This window comes from Ooceraea biroi, chromosome 7 (genome assembly GCF_003672135.1).
Source record: "Ooceraea biroi isolate clonal line C1 chromosome 7, Obir_v5.4, whole genome shotgun sequence".
In the NCBI taxonomy this organism is placed as follows: domain Eukaryota; kingdom Metazoa; phylum Arthropoda; class Insecta; order Hymenoptera; family Formicidae; genus Ooceraea; species Ooceraea biroi.
Genome location: NC_039512.1, coordinates 1,032,516 through 1,056,139, shown reverse-complemented (window position 1 = coordinate 1,056,139; position 23,624 = coordinate 1,032,516). Strand labels below are relative to the sequence as shown.

At 47.7% G+C, this 23,624-nt stretch overlaps 1 protein-coding gene across 21 annotated transcripts in view; it reads right to left on the bottom strand.

Moving 5' to 3' along the window:
• LOC105284382 (CUGBP Elav-like family member 4) overlaps nucleotides 1–23,624 on the bottom strand; it is a 525,177-nt gene that overhangs the window by 69,142 nt on the left and 432,411 nt on the right. For 8 of the 21 annotated variants that reach the window (XM_011347821.3, XM_011347822.3, XM_011347809.3 and 5 more), the window contains one exon: nucleotides 1,910–1,958. In XM_011347821.3, the coding sequence (XP_011346123.1) occupies nucleotides 1,910–1,958 (49 nt within the window). Of the gene's footprint in view, nucleotides 1–1,909; nucleotides 1,959–10,777; nucleotides 11,383–23,624 lie in introns of those variants that run through there. The other 13 variants (XM_011347803.3, XM_011347807.3, XM_011347812.3 and 10 more) reach the window with 5 other exon arrangements.

Sequence of the window (23,624 nt, the reverse complement as noted above, 5' to 3'; positions counted from 1 at the left end):
CCGAAGTTCAGTAACCCCCTGATTGAACTCCGCGACTACGTGGATACAGCATCTACGTGGGGGGTATATACCGAGCCGCAGAGGCAGCAGCAGCAGCAGCGGCGGCGGCGGCGGCGGCGTCGTGCTCAGGATCACTCCTGCATCCGCGTCAAGCCGAGGCTTTGTGGGGCCGCACGGAGGCAGGCGACCGGAGATTACAATGGCATCTCCTCCAGATTAGCATATGAATTACGATCCCCCTCATCTGGTCTCCCTCCCGCCACCCCCGTGCCATCTTCCACGTATCCCGGTCTAACGCCGCCATGCGCGCCTCCCTCGATCCTTCCTTCCCGTTTCTGTGTATGTCTCTCTCTTCCTCTCTTTCTATCTTTCTCTCCTTCATCCCACCCGCATCCATCTCTCTCTTTCTCCCTTCATCTCTCCTGCCCGTTCGTGCATGTGCGCATCACTGTCCTCCTTCATCTCGTTGCGCTCCTTGCGCAAGTCTTGCTCGCCGTCGTAGAAACGGAGGACTATCCGAAGGACTTCGGAGTAGTTGCCAGCTCGTCGGAACGCTGTCCCCGGTGCGGCGCGGACTTTGCGAATGGTAACGAAGGGGGCCCCAACGGCTCTTAGCCTTCGGGAATTCCCCGGACGAGCTTCTCCCGCTATTTACATGCATCGGAAGCGATGCCGGGAGCTCCGACGATGGCGCTCGTCGAACGGATGGAACAGTATCGATCGGCTACGGCCGGCCCCCAAAGATAAATACCATATTTTTAATTAAATCTCTGGCTCTGCGCTGGTACGAGCTCATATTTGCTGAGATGCTTCGTAGAAATTAACGCATGAAACGAATCCGGGACAAGCGCGAGCGAGCGAGCGCTTGATAGATGAACGAGCATCAGATTTTTGCGCGAGATGTTCCACAATGCTGGCATCGTATCGTTCGGAATGGAGAGCTCGTGTTTTCAAATAATAATACCTTGACAATGTGGGATAGATCGGCAAGATTACACAAGATACCCGCGCACGGTCACGCGAATAGGAGGAAATGCGAAATGCGAGCGGAAGCGACAACTCATTAAAAACGATAATCGATCGACAATTTGTCTCTCGATTATCTGAAGTCTCGATTATCTCGTCATACGTATATGTATAGGAGGCTTGCCCGTTATTCTACCGTGACGCGAAATTTATGATCCGCGGTCACCGCGGCGATAAGCGAATGTCAACATGACGAGTGCCCGCGATCGCCAGCTGTAAAATTTCACGTAATTAATAAAATTGGCCCTCTCGGCGAGAGAAGCGTAGTGTGCGCGGGAAAGATACGACGCGGGTCCGAAGAGCCCGGCGCACAACACTCTGTAAAAAGAGAAAGAGAGAGAGGAGCGAGTCGATGAATATCAGCACGACTCATGGGTGGTACAGTGGTGTACATTTTTTATCGTGGTGTCTATCGCACCGTCCCGACGCGAGTATGAATTTTATATACAACGGACGTGTTATCGCGACTCACCATTACTGCGAATTATCCGTAGTTTATTACATAGTTCTCTCTCCTACGCAAGATTGACACGGGATATAACGCTGTTAAAGATACCGGGCACACTTTTTGCGCAGAACAAAATTGTTTCTCTCATAATGAACAATTTCAGCGTATTTTATTTCTCGTTGATCCATCATGTGCGCCGAATCTGTTCGTAAAATGTTGAATTTTCTGTTTATTTAAGAATGACTTTCAACTGAATATGTAGACGATGAAAAAAAAGGAAATCGACGCGTTTACGATTCTATTCAGTAATTGCTCTTAGCTGAACTCTGCACATAATTTCAATTTTTGACAATTCTGATATTGTTATCATAATTAAATTAGCAACTCAATTTTCTCGATGTGAAAACATATATTGGATCGATTGTTTGTTCTCACCTCCGCGGTTTTCACTGTCCGCCGGCTTCACTTGAATAGGACGGTTCATCTGCAACAGAGACAAAGACAACATATCAGTCGCATAATGATACGTCGATGCTCTGACGTTTCTACAATAAATTCTGATATTTACAGACAGTCATCGATTTTTTACTCGCGCATTTAATTCTTTTCAAGAGAGTATGGAAGTAAAGTAAGAAGAAGGGAAACCCACACGAGGTTGACGAGGGATGAAACCGGCATGGAGAGGAGAGGAGGGGGCGGGAGGCGAAAATATCCCGGTTTGCTGAGAAGACGGAAGTATCGTTATTTGTCCGGCATGTGTGCGCTCGTCCTTCGCGTCACTTCGGCCCCGCTCAAACACCATCAGTGGTCGCGAGAGCTTCCTCTGCCGTTGACAGTTCCTGGCTGTCAGAGTACGCGAGTAGTGCGCGGGGGAGGGACAGAAACGAGATGGAATGCGTGACAGGAGCGCTCGAGGAAGGACGAGAGAAGTCGGAGCAGCTTCCATCCCACGGTTGCGGGTTACGAAAGCACGGGACCCGCCACTCGTCCTTCCGCCGTCCCGGTCCCGGCAGAAGTCCTTTGGACCGCTGTGGATGGGTCGGGATCCCAACGAACAAATAACATTGTTTATTTCTCGGACGGGTCGCACCGCCGCAGCGCGTTCCAGTTCGTTCCTGGGGGATGAGGATGCATGATTCATGACGTGGGGGACACAGGACCGTACTTCGATCCTGGCTTCCATCCTTCCGCCTCTTGCTCTGTTCCCCTCCGCCTTGTGCGCTCCCTCCTTTCTCCACCATCGACATCACGCGGTCTTGAACTCTTCGCCACAATGCGCTCATCCTCCTTTCCTTCACTTCCGTGTCTCGGTTGGCGCGAATGGCGCTTCCAACGGTAGCATTATCCTACTGCTGGCCTTGCAGGTCCTTTCTCTCTGACCAATTTTCCTCTGAGGATCGCTGCAGCACCGCAAACGCGAGAGAGTTGTAAGACCTCACGGTTTACCAGCGCGACACGATTTCGTCTTTCAAATATTTACGAATATAATACGCGCATGTCTTTGCGTTCGTGATATCCTAGACGTGTTGGAGAAAAGATGTATTCCGTATAATTGCAATTATTATCGAAATAAACTTCAAAGGAAATATAAAAATTGGAGTATAATATAAAAGTGAGTAACCTTGCTATATTGATGATTCTGATGGACGTTCCAGTCTTATTGTAATATCTTAATTAAGTTCATATGTCTAACTACTTCATATAATGTAATAGCCATACGTTGTAAACCAATTATAAGAATATTAAAAGAGAACATAACATTTTAAAACGTTGTTTTATAAGATATGATTTATTATCCGACTATGTTTTCTTATTTCTTGGAAAAGAAATCGTCATTATTTGTACCATAAGGTGAACGTATAACTTCATATGTTCGGCGGAAGCCACAAATAAAAGAAAAATGTACAAGCGAACATTGGATTAGGATATCTGGTTCTTAATACGTAGGTACGTACATGTATGTACATACATACATGTATGTACAATTGACCACTGCGACCATCTGTCTTCTGACTCGCCGTTTCTTTTTTTCATTATATATGCCCGCCTGGCGTAAGAATTACGGACAGGGGCGGTGGAAGGGAAGAAAGGGGAAAGGGAAAAGCTGCACGACACCATGGGGTGGAAACGTGTCCGGCGACTCCGAAACTTTTTCCGCGCGCATATCGTACATGTCGGGCACAAAGAGAGGAGCGACGTTACGGTCGGGGTCAGTGCCACGACCACGTAGACATTATACAAGGTGTATGCACATCAAACGGGCGAGCATGGGTTCCGGGTTCATGGAGTTCTCTGTCTACGAGATCGATATGTAAGCGTTACCATACCATTGGCGGCCTATACACACCGCCGTCCCTTGCGGATAGAATTTTTTCACGGCGACACCGCGTATCGTCGCGTGGCCGAGCTACACGAGATTGAGAAGATCCGGAAAGCGCATGAGATTGCACGTTTCTCGGATCCGCGCGCTTGCGAGCAATTAAACGGTATCTCCGGGGGATCCAAGTCCGCGCGCGATCGATTAATCCAGCGATTAACACGACTGTCGGGCGGTAATTACTCGCGCGACTCCATGGAGAGAATTGCCATTAATTCTTTAATATTTCATAGCGGCGGCTGTACGTCCGGTCGCAATCCCCGAGACCGGAATGTACGAGGGACGACGGAAGGAGAGCAAGCTCGGTCGTGACGACAAGCGTAAGGGGGCACGATATGTGTGGGGCGGGCCAGCGAGGGGTGAGAAAAGGGAGAAAGAGAAAGAGAGGAAGATCGAGGTAGAGAAAGACAACGAGAGAGAGATGGGGGGAGGGGAGAGGGAAGGTCACTTTAAGCACTGTCCGCTGGTCAGGAAATTAAACTTTGAGTCGAGAACTGGCCATTAGGCGTTTGTTGTTGCCCCGTTGTCAGGGGAACCCGGCGTCCACATAGATACCGGAACTGAGATACGACGCTCCGTTTCTCCCGTCTTGTTGTCTCTCCGGACGAGTTTAACACGGAATGCATCGTGTAAATGTCACTTACGGCCCGTGGGATCTGTGCCAGTCAATAACGATCAGCGAGCGGAGATTTCCGCTCGGATAGATCGCGCTACGCTATGGGGCGAGGCGTGCCGATTAACGCGGCCGACTATTAACTGCCGCGTAACCTCGTTGTTGCTCCCCGATGGTCGTAGTTACCCGGTTGGAGCAGCGAGCTAACGCTAATTAATAGTGAGTACAGCGTTGCGGCGAGATTACGTCACATCTCCGCGAGATGTGCTTTACTTTCAAATCGAGCAATTCATAAACAACGTTTCGTAAACGCACGAAGCGTTCCTGAAGCATATATACATCGCGTGAAGATTATTATAAAAGACACAATCTCTACGTGCAATTTTATCAGAATGTTAAATGCCAAAGGATCTCACGCGATGGATCTGCCAGCGAAGAAAGAAGCGTAATTAGAACTGAGAGTCGGTACGCTCCTCGCGCGCTAATTAGCAGCGAGGCTTGCGGAATATATCGACGCGGGTTATCTCCACAAAGGAATTTTAGATTAGAGTTAACATACGCAGACGAGCATCGCCGCACGCATTATATGCAAAACGGGCGAACGAAGGCGGATGGTTCCGGGGCCGCCTCATGCATAAAAGTCGTTTTGGTCGTTCGCGATTAAGTCTCGACCTTTTTGGGACGCGCCACGCCGGAGGAAGCTGGATAATTAAGTACGTTTCCAGTGGGACGACGTCGCGCTTTCGTGAAAGCACGGGGGATGGAGAGAAAAAGCCGCACCTCTATTTAACGATCGCGTTACGATCGAGCGTCGACCCCTTTGGCAATTTGTGTCATCAGCCGCCGCGTGCACTTGGAAAATCGATCCCCTTGAGAGGCACCGCTCAAGATGGATGGTAATAAGTAAATGTGTTTGCTGAGCCCCGAGCGCGCATCACGAGCAATTAATTAAGCTCGATTATCTATGTACACTGCGGCAAAGTGCGCCGTCTCGCCACCAGCTGGTAGATACTGTATGATAACCACGCGCGCGGCCAACTCGCCGAATAATAACAATGCCGAACAATAATCCGCTCGCGGATTAGGGACAATTCCATCACCGAATTTTATTCTTTACGTCCGTCGTCTAAACTAGTTCCTCTTCGGACAGCTTTACGGAGTTGATAACCGGTGGGATAACGGAATACCCGATTGCAAACGTGTACGTAAGATATCATCAAAAATCGAGGATTCGCTTGCGCCTTCGCGGGATTACCGAGCGCGACCGCGCGCTACCGGAATCTTGATTATCTCAATTTATACCCGTCGATAAACCGAGCCTCTTCTTTCGGGATGAGCGCGCACTGCTTTCTAGGGAGCCACGCAAAATCCAGATAGCGGATGGGCGCAGGCTGATAACCGCCGAATTGAATGGTGAATGCCGTTTCGGAAATTGAATAAGCTATCGTGCCAGGGCCGAGCTGCCGAGTGGCGCTGCCGGTATTTGACCTGCCTGCGTGCAATCAATGTACTGATTGGAGATAAGGGCTCGCCCTGTGTAGCCCCCGGCATCCTCTCCGGCATGATTTATATACGTACGGTCTCTTTGCCTGCGATGTATTCATTACTTGATTACCCCTTGGCGAGTTAATACCGATCGTCATTGTGTAACGGACCAGACATCCCGACATCTCTTTCACGAGAAATATTCGCTACAGTTTTCCTGCATCTCCTGGAATATGTCCCATCGTTATTCGCAATAATTGTATATCCTGCAATTCTCGGACATGATCAATTTCAGTTAACTTAATCTTTTCTAGAAGATTATGCAAGTTTGCAAAATGCGCAGTTGTCCTCTCGCATGAATTATCATCAATTGAATAAATCTGAGATCTTCAAAGCAGTTTGTCTCCACGGGTTCTCGATACATTTTCGTACGTATATATATATATTATTCAGTGATCGTGATTACTGCGAGGGCGGAGACACGCTCGCGACTGTCTGACTCGAGTTAACTCGAATAATCCTTCGACGTAGTATCAAGCAGGGAACTGCATGCTAACAGCGCGAAATCTGCATTCGCGGTCGTACCCGTTAATACAGCTAATTTGTCGACTGCTTCGAAGCGAGCGCCGTCCTCTGTGTCTGCTCGCATCGGATGTTGCGCGGGAGATACCAAAGCGGAGGGAACGCGGAAAGAGGAGCCCCCACCACCAAGAGCAGATTACATCTAAATGGATCCCAGTCGAGAGATCCAATTGGCAAATTAATTGTAACCCGAAATTAATTCCGTCGCTTCGACAATTGATATTTTGACGTTCCGTTTATCGCTGGCTAAACTGGTTCACCGAAAGGCGCAGCGCAGCATTTCTCTAAAGGCATTTCGCTCAAGACTCGCTGCTGAATCGGTCGATTGCAAGAACCGTGCGATTGTTCGAGCCGCGTCGTGTTTCATCCAATAGCTGTGCGAATTTTTGGGCAATATTGTGCGCTTAGCGCGTTATCGGCGTCAACTTTTTGACGCGGTCGAACAATGCGTCTCTGGCCGAGTGATAACTCGCGTCGGAGCCCAGGTTGCGTTTCACTGCGGAACGAATAAATGCGCACCTGCGACCCCCGGCGCATTGGCGCCCGCCGGTTCGCCTGTTTCGTGATTATAAATAGGATTCGCGTTTTATTGTCGGCAGCAGAGTGCCGCGTGATTGAACGTCACGCTATATAACGCATGCGATAAACGCACGCGGGCCATGTGTGCCCGAACTGACGCGGATATGACTGTCCACGTAGCAGAAATCGAAATAATCAATTGATAAGTTTATTGAAGGCACTGTGAGATGAAACTTCTCGAAAAAGTAATCTTTCAAGGAATGAACATTCAGACACTTGTAGCAAAAAGATGATTTAAGAGAAGACAAAATTGTGTATGAGATAGAGATAATAATGAACCTTAAATGCATGCGTGTATGTAGTATATTACTCTCCTTCATATTTCTGCTAAAAAAATATTAATTCCCTGAACTCGTGCCAAATTGCACGGGGAATAATAAATTAAAGAATATTACCCGCTATCAAACATTAAATAAAATCCCGCATGTTTCAATTTCTAATAGATGGCTTACAAACGTGCCTAGTGCAAATGGTGCCGGATAAACGCAGGGAGCGATGTACGCGGAAGATAAATATTCGCCACGAAAATAAATTCGAGAGCGATAATTTTAGTTATATGACCCTGGATCGTGTTTTACCAGAACGTTGTATTCGGCACAATTCATTTACACTTTATACTTTTGAAAACACGAACAGCTCTGATCAGTATCTTACGATACTATATTCGCGTACATTCTGCTATGTGCAGAATCATTATTTCGCTTATCGTAAATTATTTCGCTGACAGGATACAAGATACAACATTGGAAAGTTTTGGTTTTAATGGGTGGTATATGTGTAAAGCTTCCATTTTGAACGTTGCACGTTGGACGCGGAAAATCACGTTTGCGCCATGTTCGTTAAATAAAAACGCAAGTTTAGGAAACCAATGGCAGTCGTGTCGGCGCGTTTTTCCGGGACATCGCGCTAAAATTCAGACGCAAGTAGAAATCGAACGATTGCCGTATCGCTATCCCTGTATCTCTTTACTGCGTGTTGCTGGGTTACGATACTGCGGCAAAGCAACGCATTCCTCTCGAAACGAGGATTACGTTGCGCTTTTTCCCCGTTTCGTAACCATACCCTGACGTACGGGTACGGCCGGTGAATTTTTTTACACGATCGTACCTGTACGAGATATAAAGCATTCGCTTTCCCGCCTATTCAATTTCTCTTTTTTCCTTTTTTTTATTCAGCTCCATCAGTTTTTTTCCCTAACGCTCTACAAATATTTGAGCGCCGACTATACCGTCCCTCCCTTCCCCCTCTGCCCTCCCACCTCCGGTGAAAGAGCATTCGAGTCGAGTGAGCTTTCGCGCCCCCCTCCGGGCCAATCGCTGTTCACCGATTGTAATCTAAGCCAATGCTTCGGCGCGCATTAAATGTCAAACGTTATACGCCTCTCTATTTCACGGCTCTGCGGTGGTGAGCCCGGGCGTGGGATGTGGCAGTCGGCTCGACAAACGCTGGAAAATCGCGAGGCGGGATGCGATTGCCCGACGGTTTACAGCGCTCTTTGACGTGGTTCCGTTGTCACGTACCGCCATTGCGAACTTCGATCGTCGCCCATTTGGCGGGTTACAGTCGTAACTACAGCCGAAACTTCATTGCTTCTACATGATCTGCTCCGATAAATGGCCGCGCTGCGCATAAGAAACTGACATCACGAGCATCGTCGTTGCGGGAATGGCGTCGATCGGAAAATGCTCAAATACTCCACGGAGAATTCTCACGTTGGAGGAGAAGAAGGCCAAAGAGAATCACGAACGTCGGGGAAAGCTAACAATGAACGTAACATTAGTGCCGTCGGATTTCGACATCGCGTGCGAATCGTTTCCCTCAGATTGCGACCGTCGTCGACGTAGAGAATCCCGGAAAGATCCCAATTTTGTCGAGATTGATGAACGCGACCAAACACCGCGACTTTAATCCAGATAGACGCTGATACGTTCCGAACGGAACGACAGCAACGATTAAATCAACAAATCCAAAGAAAATCCTCTCGTTCAGTGATCTCATTTGCTTTCACGGCGCGCGCTCGCTTCCGAGTTTAATCGACACGCGTTATGGACTCGCACTCGACGTATCCGGGCACTGGTATGGGGCGTCTGTCCCTTCGTCTGGTAGCCCGAGCTGGTTTATTATTGGGGATGGGTCCGGCATCCGGATTTAGGATTGATGCGCCCGTGCGAAGCGCGCGACGCGGCCGTGTGGCGGGCCGCATTACCGGCGCCGTTATGCGCCGGCACATTCAACGTGTGCTGGCGCATTAATTGATGCGCGTCTCTGCATCAACACCCAGACACCAGGGCCGTCTCGTGAGAACTCGTCATATGCCGCGGTAACGGCATGCTACCGATACAATCGCGTAACGTGCGCGCGAAGCGCAGCATGTATGCGGCGCGCGCGAGCAGATTACTCCTCCGATCGAACAGCAGCACGAGCAAACTGACGGTACCTAGAATTTCTGCGGCTGACGACTACTTGCGAATTGTCGTTTCGAGGAATCCTCCACGATGGATGGTCGATTTATCACAGCAAGTGATAAAAATCGCGGCAACCGGTAGAGTGAGCTCGCACGATTGATTTCACGCGATAATTGGATCTCATCTCTCGTTTCGGTTTGCCCCATTTGTGAATTACACGCGAAACGTCCGAGGGTTTTTGCGTAACGCTCCATTAATGAGTAACGCTCCATTCGATTCATTGTAGAACAGGGTAGTTCTTTAAAGACAAATGCGTTTAACGTCCACCGGGACATTCGAAATGACGCGCGGGCTACGATATAAAGGACTCGCACTATTAATCGAACTTAAAGGCGAAACGAACCCTTCTAACCGCTGAGTAACCGAACGCAGACACGCCCGCGGCATCGAACAGCTGCTCGCGTGTCCCGGCGTGCGCTCACGATTCACGCGTGTCGTGCTCGCGTGCTGTGCGCGCTGTTAACGTATGCAAAGGGACGGGAGAGAGCAGGGGAGAGCCGACGCAGCGAGGGTGTTATTGTAAACGTTACGCGTACAGAAGCTGCGCAACATATGGATAGGTACATATTACGTTCGCTTGCTTGCGCGCGCGCACGTGCGTGCGTGCGTGCGTTCAGACTGCCAGAAATAGTCACGCGTAAACACGCGGGCTACGAGAACTTTTTACGATGCAGACGCGCGAAAGGGCCGTGATAACGCACCGAGAAAGGCGAGGATGGATAGAAGAAGGGTGGAGAATCCATGGAAATCGGCAGGCGGTCGTAAACTCGCGGGGATCATATGCATTTTCACGCGTGCCCGTCAAGACGACGTCTCCGCCACCTCGTCGTACCTCTTCCCGAGAGGACGTCTCGCTTTTACGACGCCGCCATGCATTTCCGCGTACGCGAGTCGTACGTCGAAAGCGGCTACGTGACTTGAATCCCGATGCGCGTGTACGAGCGCGAGTTTAAACGCGCGAGGACACGCTGGGCCTCGAGAAAATCACGGCGTCGCGGGCCTAAATGCCGATCTTGCGATCGCGCGATCGATCGATGGATCGTTCGATCGCCAAAGTCACGTTTCCCGATGTGTTTAACGTGCCCGCGCGTCCTTGTCGCACGACGACACGTGCGCGAGGGACCTCTTCCTGTCTCTTCTCTTCTTCGTAGGGGAGAGGAGTCGTCGGGGAGATTTAAAACTATCGGCGCAAGCGCACTCACCATCTGCAGGTCGTTCCGACGCGACGATACCACTTCCAGAATATGAACCATTGGTGAACAATTGAGCGCGGATGGTCGCGGCACTTGGCGGGAACACGACCCGCGAACTTCCCGTAGGTAATTTCCACTCTTGGCGAGCGCACACGACGATCGTCGACCGAGATCGAGCCGCCGTCGCGCGAATTATCACAGCACGAAACCGAGGAGAAGCTTGCGCGAGATTGTCGACGGTGCGCGTTGCGTCTCGCGCCACTTGGAGGAAGAATCCGGTCCGAAGTTGCGACGGATTGCGAGATCGTCCGGTATTTCGGCACCAAGTAAATTCCAGCAGGGACACTCTCGTCTCTCTCCTATGTCTTTGCTCTTTTACCTCGCTGTACCAAAGTCAGCGCAAGTTGTTCCGGATATCGCGACTCGTCGGCAGACACGCAGGTTCGATTCGACGTGTTACACGTGTACGTATAACAGAGTAAGCACGAACGAACGAACGAAGAAGCGAGCGAGCGAGCAAGCGAACGCGACGATGAGAGCGAAAGGGATGGGAGGAGGCAGAGCTATAGATAAAACCCCGAACGCAGCTCGCCCGCGACTGATTCCCCAGGCCTACACGCACCCTCTAGTTTTCTCCCTTTCATCCCCCACTACCCACCCTCTCGACCACTATCCCCTTCCTCCTCCTCCTCGTCCTCCTCCACCTCCTCCACCCTCTGTCCTCGCCTCAGCCCCCATCTCCCGTCCCCGACCCCCTTTTCCGCCACCCTTCGTACTCCTCTTACCCTTCGTATAAGTCTCCCTCATCCCCTACGAGCGGCCCCCTCCCCTCCCCTCCGCCCGTACGCTACGCACCCTTTGCGAGAAAGCCCACGCACCCTCAAAGCAGCTCGAAGCGCGTCTCTCTTCCTCCCTTTCCCACTGTCCATTTGTCTCTCTTCCACCTAATGCATTTCCTCGTCGCTCCCCTTCTGCCCACCGCCTCGCGCGGTATCTTTTTCTCTTCTCGGTGTCCTTCTCTACCCTCCTATATCGACGGAACCCCATAACATTCGGCCAATCAAACGAGCGCGCGTGCGTTTCCAGAGTCCCCCATGCTTGCGGCTCCCTCCTTCCCCTTCCCGAAAAAAAAAGAAAAAGAGAAAACCGGGACACGGCAGGAGGAGATGCTGGAGCTTCGGAAGATACTAAGGACCGGGATTCTCCAACATCCCCAGGAAGAATGCGTATACCGTATACACTCACGCATCCTACGGGGAGAGAAACGATCTCGCGTAGGCGGGAATCCTACTCCTCTCGGTTCTCGGTCGAAGCCGTAATGGGGAAACGTTCTCCGTTTATATAGGTCTGCTCCGCGAAATGAGATGAGACAGTACCTATTAACGCAGGATACACGGCGTGTCGCGCCTCGTATTCTCGGCGGAGAGCCGAGCTGTGTAACATTAAAAGGACAAATGTGCGAATAAGGGAAACCGCGCACCACGAACGCGGGGTAACGCGAGTTACTCGCGCGTACGATGCGACGACGAAATTAGGTCACCGGTCGGACGTTATCTCTCGCGAAGGGAAAATCAGTGCTTGATGGGAGCCAGAGATGAAACGTCCGTGAGCGACGTACGCGAGATCCGGCTTAATTCCGCTATTCATCGCGGGAAAATTCATCTTGCCGCCGCGCGCGCGCGCTTTAGCGTAAAGAGATGCATCTCGAATCCGAACGCTCGTCGCACAGAGAGAGGGTGGGCGAAATAAAACACGCGCGAATGGACGGGAGGTACGCGAAAGGACCCGCAGTTAACCCCTCGACTTCGCTGCCTCCTTTCGCCGCCCCCTTCCCTTACGGGGATTTGTTGGTCCAGAAGGACCACTCGTACGTACATTCGCGAAACTCTCTGCCAGAGCCCTCCCTCCCTCGCCGTACCTCCCAACCTCTCTACCCATCTTCCTACCGGCATCATCCGCAGTTCGCGTTTTTAAAGGGCACACAAAAGCCACCGGAAATTGCTGCCGGTTCTTCCGACGTTACGGCCGCTTCTATATCTGTCGCTTCCTCTCTCTCTTCCGCCGCTCGTCTCTTTCTCTCTCACCCTACCCTCTTCGTGCCTCTCTTCACGTGTGTGTACCTTTCTCTCTTTCTGCTCTTTTTACCTGTCTTCCTCTTCTTCTACCATCGACGATTTCACGAGTAGGTACCCACCGAGGCGGCAAGAGTTCCGATAATGGCGGATTTGGATAGCGGCCGCTTCTGCACCGAGGACGAGAGATGCGACGACGAATGATCGTCGGCCACTGGCTTGGCTTTAACGAAGTACGTGGCAGGGTATATTGTACGAAAGATCTGTCTCTCTCGCGTTATTCGACGTGGTAGGAGATAAGCGAGTGACAGCAGACGGACCGCTAATAGATCGGCTGTTCGATGCACGATTCGCTCTATGGAGGTTGCGCTTCATTTTTACTGACAATATTGCTCTGCAATACATTATAGAGCAATTAGGAAATAAGTTTTTATTATTATCACAATGATAGTAACATATATCCGAACACAAGATACCAAATAATTTGGCATTTATGTAGTGCAAAAATTGTTCAGAAAATAATTCGAGATTCTTTGTGTTCCAATTATAAATTCTTATCTCGCATAAATTTTGTATAAGTAATCTGAAGAAATCAAAATTTATATAATATATTACACGTTTTTGTCTTAATAAAATAATATCTAAAAAAACATTTGTGATGTATGTTATTAATTATCTTATAATAAATGTTATTCTCGTGACATCTTGGCCATTTATATTCTAGAGTCTTGTTTATTAAGAAAATTGGTAATTATTTAGATGATAAATTCTTTATTTATTTTCATAGTACGAAATAATTAAAATTTCTTTATTTAATATGTAACAATAGCACTATTTGCACAAAATTGTGTTACATCCGATTTACAAGGTTGCGTCATATCCGTCGTGGAAAAAGTTGAGCTGTGCCTATGAGTTGTTAAGAGGGTGAAGCAAGGGTTTGCAAGACGCAGCATGCTCCGGAGCTGCTGAGTAGGCCGAAGTATTTACCTAGCGGCGAAGGGTGAAGATGGACGCGGACGCGGGGAAAGGAAGCAAGTGAAAGTTCGTAAGGAAAACTCCAACGAACCGGGCCGCGTTGCTTTTTGATGACTTCGGCGAAGTTCGCCTCGGTACGATGAGGTCTGGGAAAGACTTCGAAACTCGAACGTCGATATGGAAAGTGCGGGAGCCCGGATGTTATGGATTACGCGATCAATCTCGTGCGAAAATGGCGAAAACTTTGTGGGCTATGAAGCACGGGGAAAAGAAAAAAAGTTTCGCTGTTTGATTCGCTTGTTCGGCACATCTCTGCATCCGCGCGCAATGTTACGATCGCTATTGCGACAAGATTGATTCCATGAATTCAAATGATGGGTACCGTAAGACAAATGATCTTTGCAGAAGTGTGTTACGTTCAAGGAGAGACTTTGATTCGATTATATGTGTGTGTTCGTGTATTGATAAAAATTTCAACCGATATACAACTGAATTCACATCTATTTTGTGATCACAAATTCCGTATTTTTCCAACCAAAGCTCATTGGTTCCTTTAATTGAGAAAAGTATGCGCAACACGTCTCCTCTCACCCTCCCGAAAAATAGATTGCAAAGATAAACGGTTACATCGACGTAGATTCGGTTTCGTGATGCCTCCCATGGCACGCGAACTTTATTCGACGTAATCAATACCCATAGAGAGACATCGCAATTATATTCCCGTATTAATTCAGCAGAGTTTCGTGACGTAATCGCACGCAATTCATTACGTCAGCCAGTGCGATCTGAAGTCGATCGATCTCCCGCAAATTATCCGACTATCCTCGACTAACTACGACTGGATGTCCACTCATCTTCCATCAAGCACGGCTCATGGCGTTCATGACGCGATTCCGGTACTTCATCCTATTTTCTACTTCCATCTCTTTCCGGATCTTCACGTCACGCGCATCTTGGACAATAACACGCTCAAAGCAGCACTACGCAATCAGCATCCTTCCGAAATCTTTCAAATGATAGACATATATCGTTGGTTCTTGAAAACCAACGTTGTTAACGCGAGTTATTCGATTACTGTGCGCGTGGGATCGTATAAAAGACAATAATGCAAAGATATGAGAACGCGACGGAGTAGATTTTAACGTTCATGAGGGTGGCATTGATATTGCGCCGGTTGAAACAGTGCCCTCTCGAGAATACGGCGAAATCTGATCGTGGACGATATTATCGCGATACGTATGCCCTAGATACATTCTAGGGCAGCGATATCATACATACGCGGTACACGTTCATAAAGAAGCCACAGGCCGGGTCGGAGAGATGCGATCGTGGGTTGGAGGCAACCCTCCATAGCAACCCGCGGAAGAAGTTCTTACCTGGTTTCCCGGTATCCAAGTTCGCGATTAGCGACCCTTCCGTTAACCCGCATTCGTTGAAGACCCTTCGCTCCGTGAACCTTCAATGTTCTCCGTATTGGAAAGCTTTTCTTCTCTTCTCGTCCTTACATAGAGGTTTACTTTGCCTTATTGTATAATTGTATAATTGTTTGTCACGATACTTGTCACGATACTTCACGAAGTAATTCTTTACAGTTACAGTTGACAGTTTCATGGTTGTTATCATGAAGACTAGAGTCTCCATGGTTATTGTGTAACAGAAACTGGGGCCTCCAGGAAAAATTAAATGCACATGCAAATATCTTCTATGTTTAATGCAATCAAAAGGGTGTAATAACTGTATATGTATGTGTGTGTGTCAAAAGTGGGTTGGCCCGTGATTGATCGACCTTGCGTAAGAAATGAAAAAGCGACTAAGTTTCAAGAGGGTAACCGATGGCATCAGCACGCTGCTCCCTTCGTTGCGCTTGAGCCTTTATGCTCGAGCAGACGCACGCAATCAGCTAGTTATTTTGATAGCTACAGAGAACCGTGCCATCTGCGTTGTTTTCCGGGAGACAGAGAGTGTAAGTAAACGTATGGTTTCGGTATACCATTGTATCTCGTTCGGTACTTGAAGATTGTATACTGCTCTTAGTTCAATAAAATTATCTGCTCTTAATAAGAAAATGCAGTAAAATCTATAATAATTTTGTGATTAACGGATAAGTTATAAGTTAGATGATATGAATAGACACGAGATAGATATAATGATAGATGTAATGATAGATAGCAAAAGATGTAAAACTGTGTATACGATAGCAACTTCGTACCATATACATAAGTAAAGTGAATAAAAACCGGTGGTTTATAAATATATAAAAAATATATAAGACGGATATTTGCTTTAAGATGACCAATATCTGTCGCATTCAATATTGATGAATATATTGCATTATTTATTTATATAGTAAAGGATATCAAGTAAGAAAAATATTAGACTCTTGCAAACTTTATTAAGAGTCCGCAATTCATTCATTATAGTGATTGATTTTGTTCGCGGGAAAAACACGCATGGAAGTAGAAGTCATAGCGCGATGTTTCAATAGTAGAAAAAGGGAGAAGGGGGGGGGCGAAATTACTAGATACCGCACAATTGCTACGAGGGGCGATCCGAAAGGATGAAGGGAGACAAGAGAGAAGGCAGACCAGGTGTATTAAAGTCAGGCTGGCTGCGTGAAGTACAATGACCCCGACTCACATCGTTGTTCGATCTTCGACATCCATCTTTCCTACGTTTATTTTCATGGTAAAGCTAGCTATTTCTATTTATTCAAACAGTTAGGATCGTAATAGTCTTCGGCTCAATAGCCGCAATAATCAGTATCGCGCTCCATACGTGTTTTTGCGATGAGGGATTCACGATGGGACGACGTATGAGATTTTCAGAAATTCTATTTCCTTGAGGAAAATGATCGGACGCAATACTACTTCCTAAATTAATTAGGCTAAGCCGCAGCTTCGTTTTTCCCGTTCCATCCTCCAGTCTCTCCTGGATATTGGCTATAAATAATGGAATTATGTAACTGCTTCGCTGCGAGGGGAGGACAAAGAACCGTTTCGTTTCGCCTCAACCCCGTTTCTGCCCTGCTTCGCTCTCCCTCCGAGAACTTCGTGGCGCACGCTATTCTCACTTCCACTTTCGTATTATCCCACTTTCGTTCCTCGTTGCTCTTTCAATTTTTAAGCTCAAGAAGGTCTTGGCAGCGCGACGACAAAACGAGATTCTGAGAGAGATGCATTAAACGGAAATTTGCGACATTGAACGAGATATTGCTCCTTCACGCTTCTGGGATTGTTCGCCGTGATATAATCTTCAATACTTATTTTTCTTGTCGTTTTATTTCTGCATTTAATTTTTCAGTAGTTTGCACTGGTGGTTCAACAATCCATTCAAATGTCTCTTCTTGCGCTTGAGAATCTTCCGACAAAAGACGGATCTATTCACGCGAGAATAGCCGAGAATATTGAGAGATGCACTATACATATACATAAATATAAATATAAGACTGTTTATCTATTTCGTGAAATAACGTCCGAACAATCAGACGCGTAGTTAATGTTTGTCTTTTCATTTTTCATCATTTTCAGGCAGACATCGATCGGATGGATGAACCAACGTTACGCGATATTGCTTTGTCCACACTCTATGACACAGTTAAGAAAATTGTAGATAAAACAGCACAGTGCGCGTTAAATTGGAAGGCGTAGGCTTTGTTTACCACGTTCCGGAGTTTACGAAGAGTAATCGCTACTATCGATTCACGTGACGTCAGCATCATCCTATGAGGTGGACAATATTACATTCTAGCTTCTTTCAATGTTTATAGCGTGATCTTGATAATAATATTCACTATAATATGTAAAATAAAATGGAACAAGAGTAGTAATTACATACTGTTGATTACTACTCTTGATCAGTGAGAATCTTGTATATAAATACTGTAATAAACAATCGTAGCTATATGTAAATAAAATAAGTGCTAAATAACAATATCTGGAATTGTCATGTTTGAAATAAACTCACAAATTACCTAGCTATCTGTTACACGTGAGAAAAATGTATGTATTTTATACATATGGAAATTTGTTGCATCACCAACAACATTTATTCTAACTAGATTCTTCCGTTGTTTTCATCATAGTGACAAACGAGGCCAATCGATCGGAGCATATCCGTGTATATAAATTGCGCAACATGTTACCCCTGCTAACGGTGCGCACTGGTGTATATGGTTTATTATGTCTTACACTTCAACGAGTTGAATGAAAAACAAATTTAAATCGATAACTTCCAAATTTTTCTGTCCGTCACACAAGGTGACAAGCTTTCACTCATGCCACGTTTGTCTTGAGTATGCCTTGATTTATTTTCATCGAAATTAATAGTTTTGGTTAAAAATTAGTGGGACATGATGTAGATTAAAGTAATCAATCTTCATAAATCCAAATCTACAGTAAGTTTTTTAAAAATGTTTTATTATTAATCAAGAATAGTGTGGTATCAAAATTTATTGTACTCAGAATTAATTTTATGAGCACGTATGTGCTCATTACCTTTATTTTTATTAAAACTGCATCGTATTTTTGATCAGGTATGTTGGAAATTGAATACTGTGAATAAAATATCAGCTCTACGCAAAACCATTATTTTATCATTAGAGGAAAAAACCTCATATGATCATCCAACACCATGCAAAGGGAAAGGTGGCTAATTGAATTCCATCCTAACATACGCCACTAATAATACCGTTTTAACGATTTTCCACGTAAACAGTAATAAGTTTTGGATCACTACACCATACGCGACGGAGCAGAATAACAGGGCGAAATAACCATTATATTAGAAAATAACTCATCCACGCGTAGTTGCACTCATCATCTTGCTATACACTTGGGAATGTACAGCAAATAAAATGAAGACGGGGACCTTCCGAGGAAGATCCTGACGCGCCGCGCTCTCACTTATTTTTTTTTTCTTCATTTTACAGGCAATAGCACGGCATAATCGCAAGAGAGGGAAACATGCAGGGTGCAGGACGCGGTTCCCGACACGCTAGCGAGCACGCGCGAGGAAGGGTAATTTTTTCCTTCTCTCTTTTTTTCGTACGTTAGCGCGCGAGCACGCGCGCGCAAGCGAGCGCGCAGGCCACGGGGCAGAAGCGGCCGCGTGCATAATGTATGAGCGACGCGAAAGCCCGTCATTTCAAGCCGCACAGCCGTTTTCCTTTTGTGACATCGATCTGCCGGTGTCTCAATAATTCAGCGCGGGAACAGCGCAAGGCGTATACCCCCCAACGTCGCTACCCTCCATCACTACCCCGCTCTCGGCCACCACCGTTACTTGCGATCGCCATCGTCGTCGCCTGCATCACCGACGGCGACACCATCCGCGGCCTTCCACCTTCCTCCTTCTTCCCTAAGGTTCCGGTACACTGACCATCGTGCTCGAGACCACCCTTCGCCATGCGTTATTCGGGCGCGCGATCCGCGCCGCGTCGCGATCGGTCTCACCGGCTCACTGTCGACGTTCCCCCCTTCATCCTCCGCGTTGTTGAGAAAGACGGTGCACACGTTTGCCCTCCTTCTCGTCCCCCGCCTCCACCCTCGCTACCGCTGCGCAACCCCTCGGCCACGCGACCTCGACAATGCCACCCCTGTGTCCGGCTGTCACCGACAAACACCTGACCGTGAGGTAACGACAAATTAACGCTGCGAGGCCTGACCGCCACTCTGCAAAGCCACCATGGAAGTGTTTTACATGGGAAAATTCGATAGCGCGATAATACGAGGGAGGGAGAAAAAACATGTTGGTCGCGACTGCATCTTAATTTGAGATTCGTCCGCAGTTGGCAGAAATACAACTTCGTTTTACTTGGAAATAATATTAATATAGCTCTTTTCATTTGATGATGATTATTCATATAACAGGTATTAACAATTGCAATATCCAGAACATGTTTAAATATAAGATGTTTGCTGTAGATAAATATTAAATAATATTAAATATTAAATAATTAAAAATCTGATAAACACACTGAAGTATAACACGTAAGAAAGGAACAAAAATTCGATATATATGTACAGTCGCATTTTCACGGTGTCTGGTGTCAAACATAGTATATTATGCTTCTTATTCCTCCATTTGAGAACATGCAAGAGTCTTGTGCATTTGTACTGCTGTAGTATTTTAATATCGTAAGCGAAGAGTACAAAATATTTTCGCAGTTTGCTCAAATGTCAGAATGTGAAACTTTTATTCATAAAATATATAAAACTGCACTTACTCACATGCACGTACACAATATATACGTACACACTTTAAGATTAATATGTTATGAGATATTAATATTGAATATTGAATGAGAAAATGCAAAAAAAGACTTTGAATGGAAACTATATGATAACTATATGATGATTTTAATTTGTGAGAACTAGGCAGATTTATCACTAAATTAATTACGTGATTATTTCCATTGATACAAAATTCTGTAAAAAGGACGTATGAACGGTAATCTCACACGTATCGGCTTGCCTCTTTGTAACGTGAAAGAAATATCAATATTATTACCAGTAAGTAATGCGTTCTGAAAGTACGTTATTATACTATTTATTAAGAAAAGAGAACAAGACATATTCATTACGCAGCCATGCGAAACACGTGATATAAACGTTTGTAATGCGCGTAGACTTTGAAATTAATCTCTTTATGCGTGTACAGGTTCATAGACTAAGTACAAAGCTAACAACCTTGTATATTAACTTCATGCATGAGCTAGCATAAGTAGATTACAGTTACTCGCCGACTTTGCGAGTGTTTATATAAAGTCGACCGTATTGCATATTCACGTCGTGGAGATGCGCCGACATAATTATAACACGTTATCAAGTTATATGTACCAGAAACGCTCGGCGGTAAATTGAAAAAGTTAAGATTCGGTGGAAATTCGCGCGCGATCCATTGTCGAAGGGAGCAAAAGGGCCGCGCCACGCCGCGCCGCCCGACAGGATGCACCTCTCGCGGTACAGCCGCGAGCTTTTAGCTTCCTCGTATTCTGCTGGCTAAGGCGGATGCGTCTTCCGACGCGAGCAGATTCTTTTGTAAGCATATTTCGCGCTTTGTGTCTGCCCACGGTTGTAATGCGCCTGGGCTTTTTCTCTGTCTCTCCTTCTTTCTTCCCTCTCCCTCTCTGTGTCTGTACATCGTGCCCGGGCTGAAATTAAGGTCTCGCGCGTTGCATCTAATTTCGCGAGCTCGAAAAGCCGAGTTTCAAGCGCGGGAGACAATATTTCGCAGGCTGTCGCTTTAATTCGCTGGGAACAAATTAAAGTACCCCGGTCGCCTTCTCTCTTCTTCTAAGTAGACGGAATACCACGGCGTTCAGCCAGTTGGTGATAGCGGTGCGAGAGGCGGCGAGACCGGAATGCTAGCCGGGAGGATAGGCCTTGACGACGGAGGGCAACCAGAGGACGCGCTAAAGGGACGACGCAGAGGCCGTAGGTGGGTACGTATCGAGGGCAACTGATATCGACTGGAGGGACATCCTTGGTCTCGACGGCAGCAGAGAAAAGGGAGAAGCACTATCTTATGTAATATTTACCCCTCTTGTCTCCTCATCTACCTCGCGCTACCCATTCTCTCTTATGCCCTTGCCAACCTCCCCTCCCAGCAGCCCCTATTACGATCCCCTCTCGCCATGGGTTTATACCTATATACCTCGTCCAACGCGTTTCCACGCGTTCTCTCATCCACCGCCTGTTCTTTCTATCAGCGCGCCACCTTTTCTCCGCCACTCGTACGGTCTACGAGCTACGTATCGGCTCGTAACAACCGCCGACGCGTCCTTTTGTTTATCCCGTGATAACTATCGCTGATCGTTACGACGTCGGTTACACCCCAGGGCGACAGTATACCCGCGGGTGTAATAGATTCGCGGAATTTCCGAACGAAAACTGCGATCCGCAACCGCCTTGGCTTCGTCATCATCGTCGTCGTCGTCGTCGTCGTCGTCATCGTCGCGTCGCGCCAGTTCTGGTCGGTTTAGATACCGCCAAATTCCACGGCGGTTATCGCAACTCGAACTTTACCGTCAAGTAACGGCGACGGTTACTTGGCCGTGGTTCGCGAGTTACGTCAAAGTTGGTCTCTTCGGGAGAACGAGGCCCGCGCGCCCTCAACCACCCTACAATAGTGTCGCGCGTTAATTACGTCTAACAACCGCAAATCTTGACTGTTAATTCTACAATTAGCACGATCGTGGCACTCAAAAGCATGAAGACTTAAATCGCGTTAAATCGACGCATTTTATCGCAGATTTCTTGTGACGGCAGTCACGTCGTTAATCACATGGGATTCAATGGAGACGCAAAACTTGGTAACGGAGAGCGGAAAAACATAATTATCGCTACGCATGTTACGTTACTGTCGCGGGGGTAAATGAAAGGTGCTCTCATAATCGCGGTCCTCTCTTACTTCTCCTTTACTCCGTTTTCACAGTTCTCGTACGCGCGTCCTTGTACCCGCGTTTCTCTCCACAACGTCCCTCTTTTTTTCCTGCCGAGTCACTTTGCCGTTCCATCCACCGCGCGTCGCGCCGCCGTAATCAGGTTGCCGCTTAATGCCCGTGAAACTGAATAAAAATGCAATAGAGCGTCACGAGGTTATCGAAATCCACTTTCCCGTAGCGCAGTGCGCGCTGCGTGCTGCGATATATCGATTCGTCCACTTTGTGAGCGGACGGGCGACGGCTCGCTCGAAAACACATTGGTCCGCGGGCAGCAGGGGCGAGTGTCGAGGACCAGGGGCAGGAGGAGAAAAGCGAGAGGGGGTGACGGGAGAGAGGACGGGGAAGAGCAGAGGGACGGGTAACGCCGATGCTGAAGAGGGCGAGAGAGCAGCACGGCGAAGGGTCGAGGCAGACTGCTTTCTAACCCGGGACGCGGGGGTAGGCGGTGGTAGTGGTGGTGATGGTGATGGTGGTAGGGCGCTTTCGCGAAGTTCTTCGGGAGAGCTTGACCGGGACGTTGACGCCGGAGAATCGAGGTCGGCGAGCGCGGTTGAACTTTCTGTCAAAGTGTACGTGTTGTACAGCGGGTGGCTACCCCTCGATCACCCGGGCGAAATCAAAGCGTAAAATCAGCGAAAGCTTTTAATGCCAGAGCGCGGCGGGCGAGTCGAGTGATCGAGGCTGGCCTGGCCGGTGCGCTATATTTTTCTTCTCTCCGCCGCCGCCGCTTCATTCCCCCATCCCTTCGTTCCCTCTGCTACCCCCTCACGCTCCGCCTCAATTTTTTCCTGTGCAGTCAAACGGGGAGAGCATTTCGGGGACGAGGACTTCGATCGCCTCCCCGAGAGCGGCTGCGTGCGCGTGTGGTATTAATGCAAATTCGTGGCGTGCTTATTCGGTGCTTCCTCACCGCCGAGCTGAAAGAGAGCGGTGTTCTCGGGGACATCGGTCTGTCGAGAAGCTCTCGCGCGATGCACCGCGGAGGAAGTTCGCATTTGTGGCTCTCGCGCTGTTTGCTTTGCGCGATACGAAACTCGATAAGGCATGAAATTGTCGGTAAACAAGTCGAGTCCGGGTCTTACTTTGATTTACTGAGAGAGCGAAGATCGCGGAGGGAGATCTGCCATCCGGCAAGTTTGTAGTTTCGGTACGCCCGTGTTCGCGCGCGCGCACACGCCAACTTTCTTCGCGAGAGTCGCGTGAGTAAATTCAAAAAACTTTGCGCCTCCACATTAAATAATATCACCACCAGCCGTCGTACTGAACTACTTCTTTCCTTTTCTTTTTGTTACATCAGGTCACGCGCGAATAAATCGAGAGGGAATAAAATATAATGAACATATCGGCGAGTTCTCAAGGATTTCAT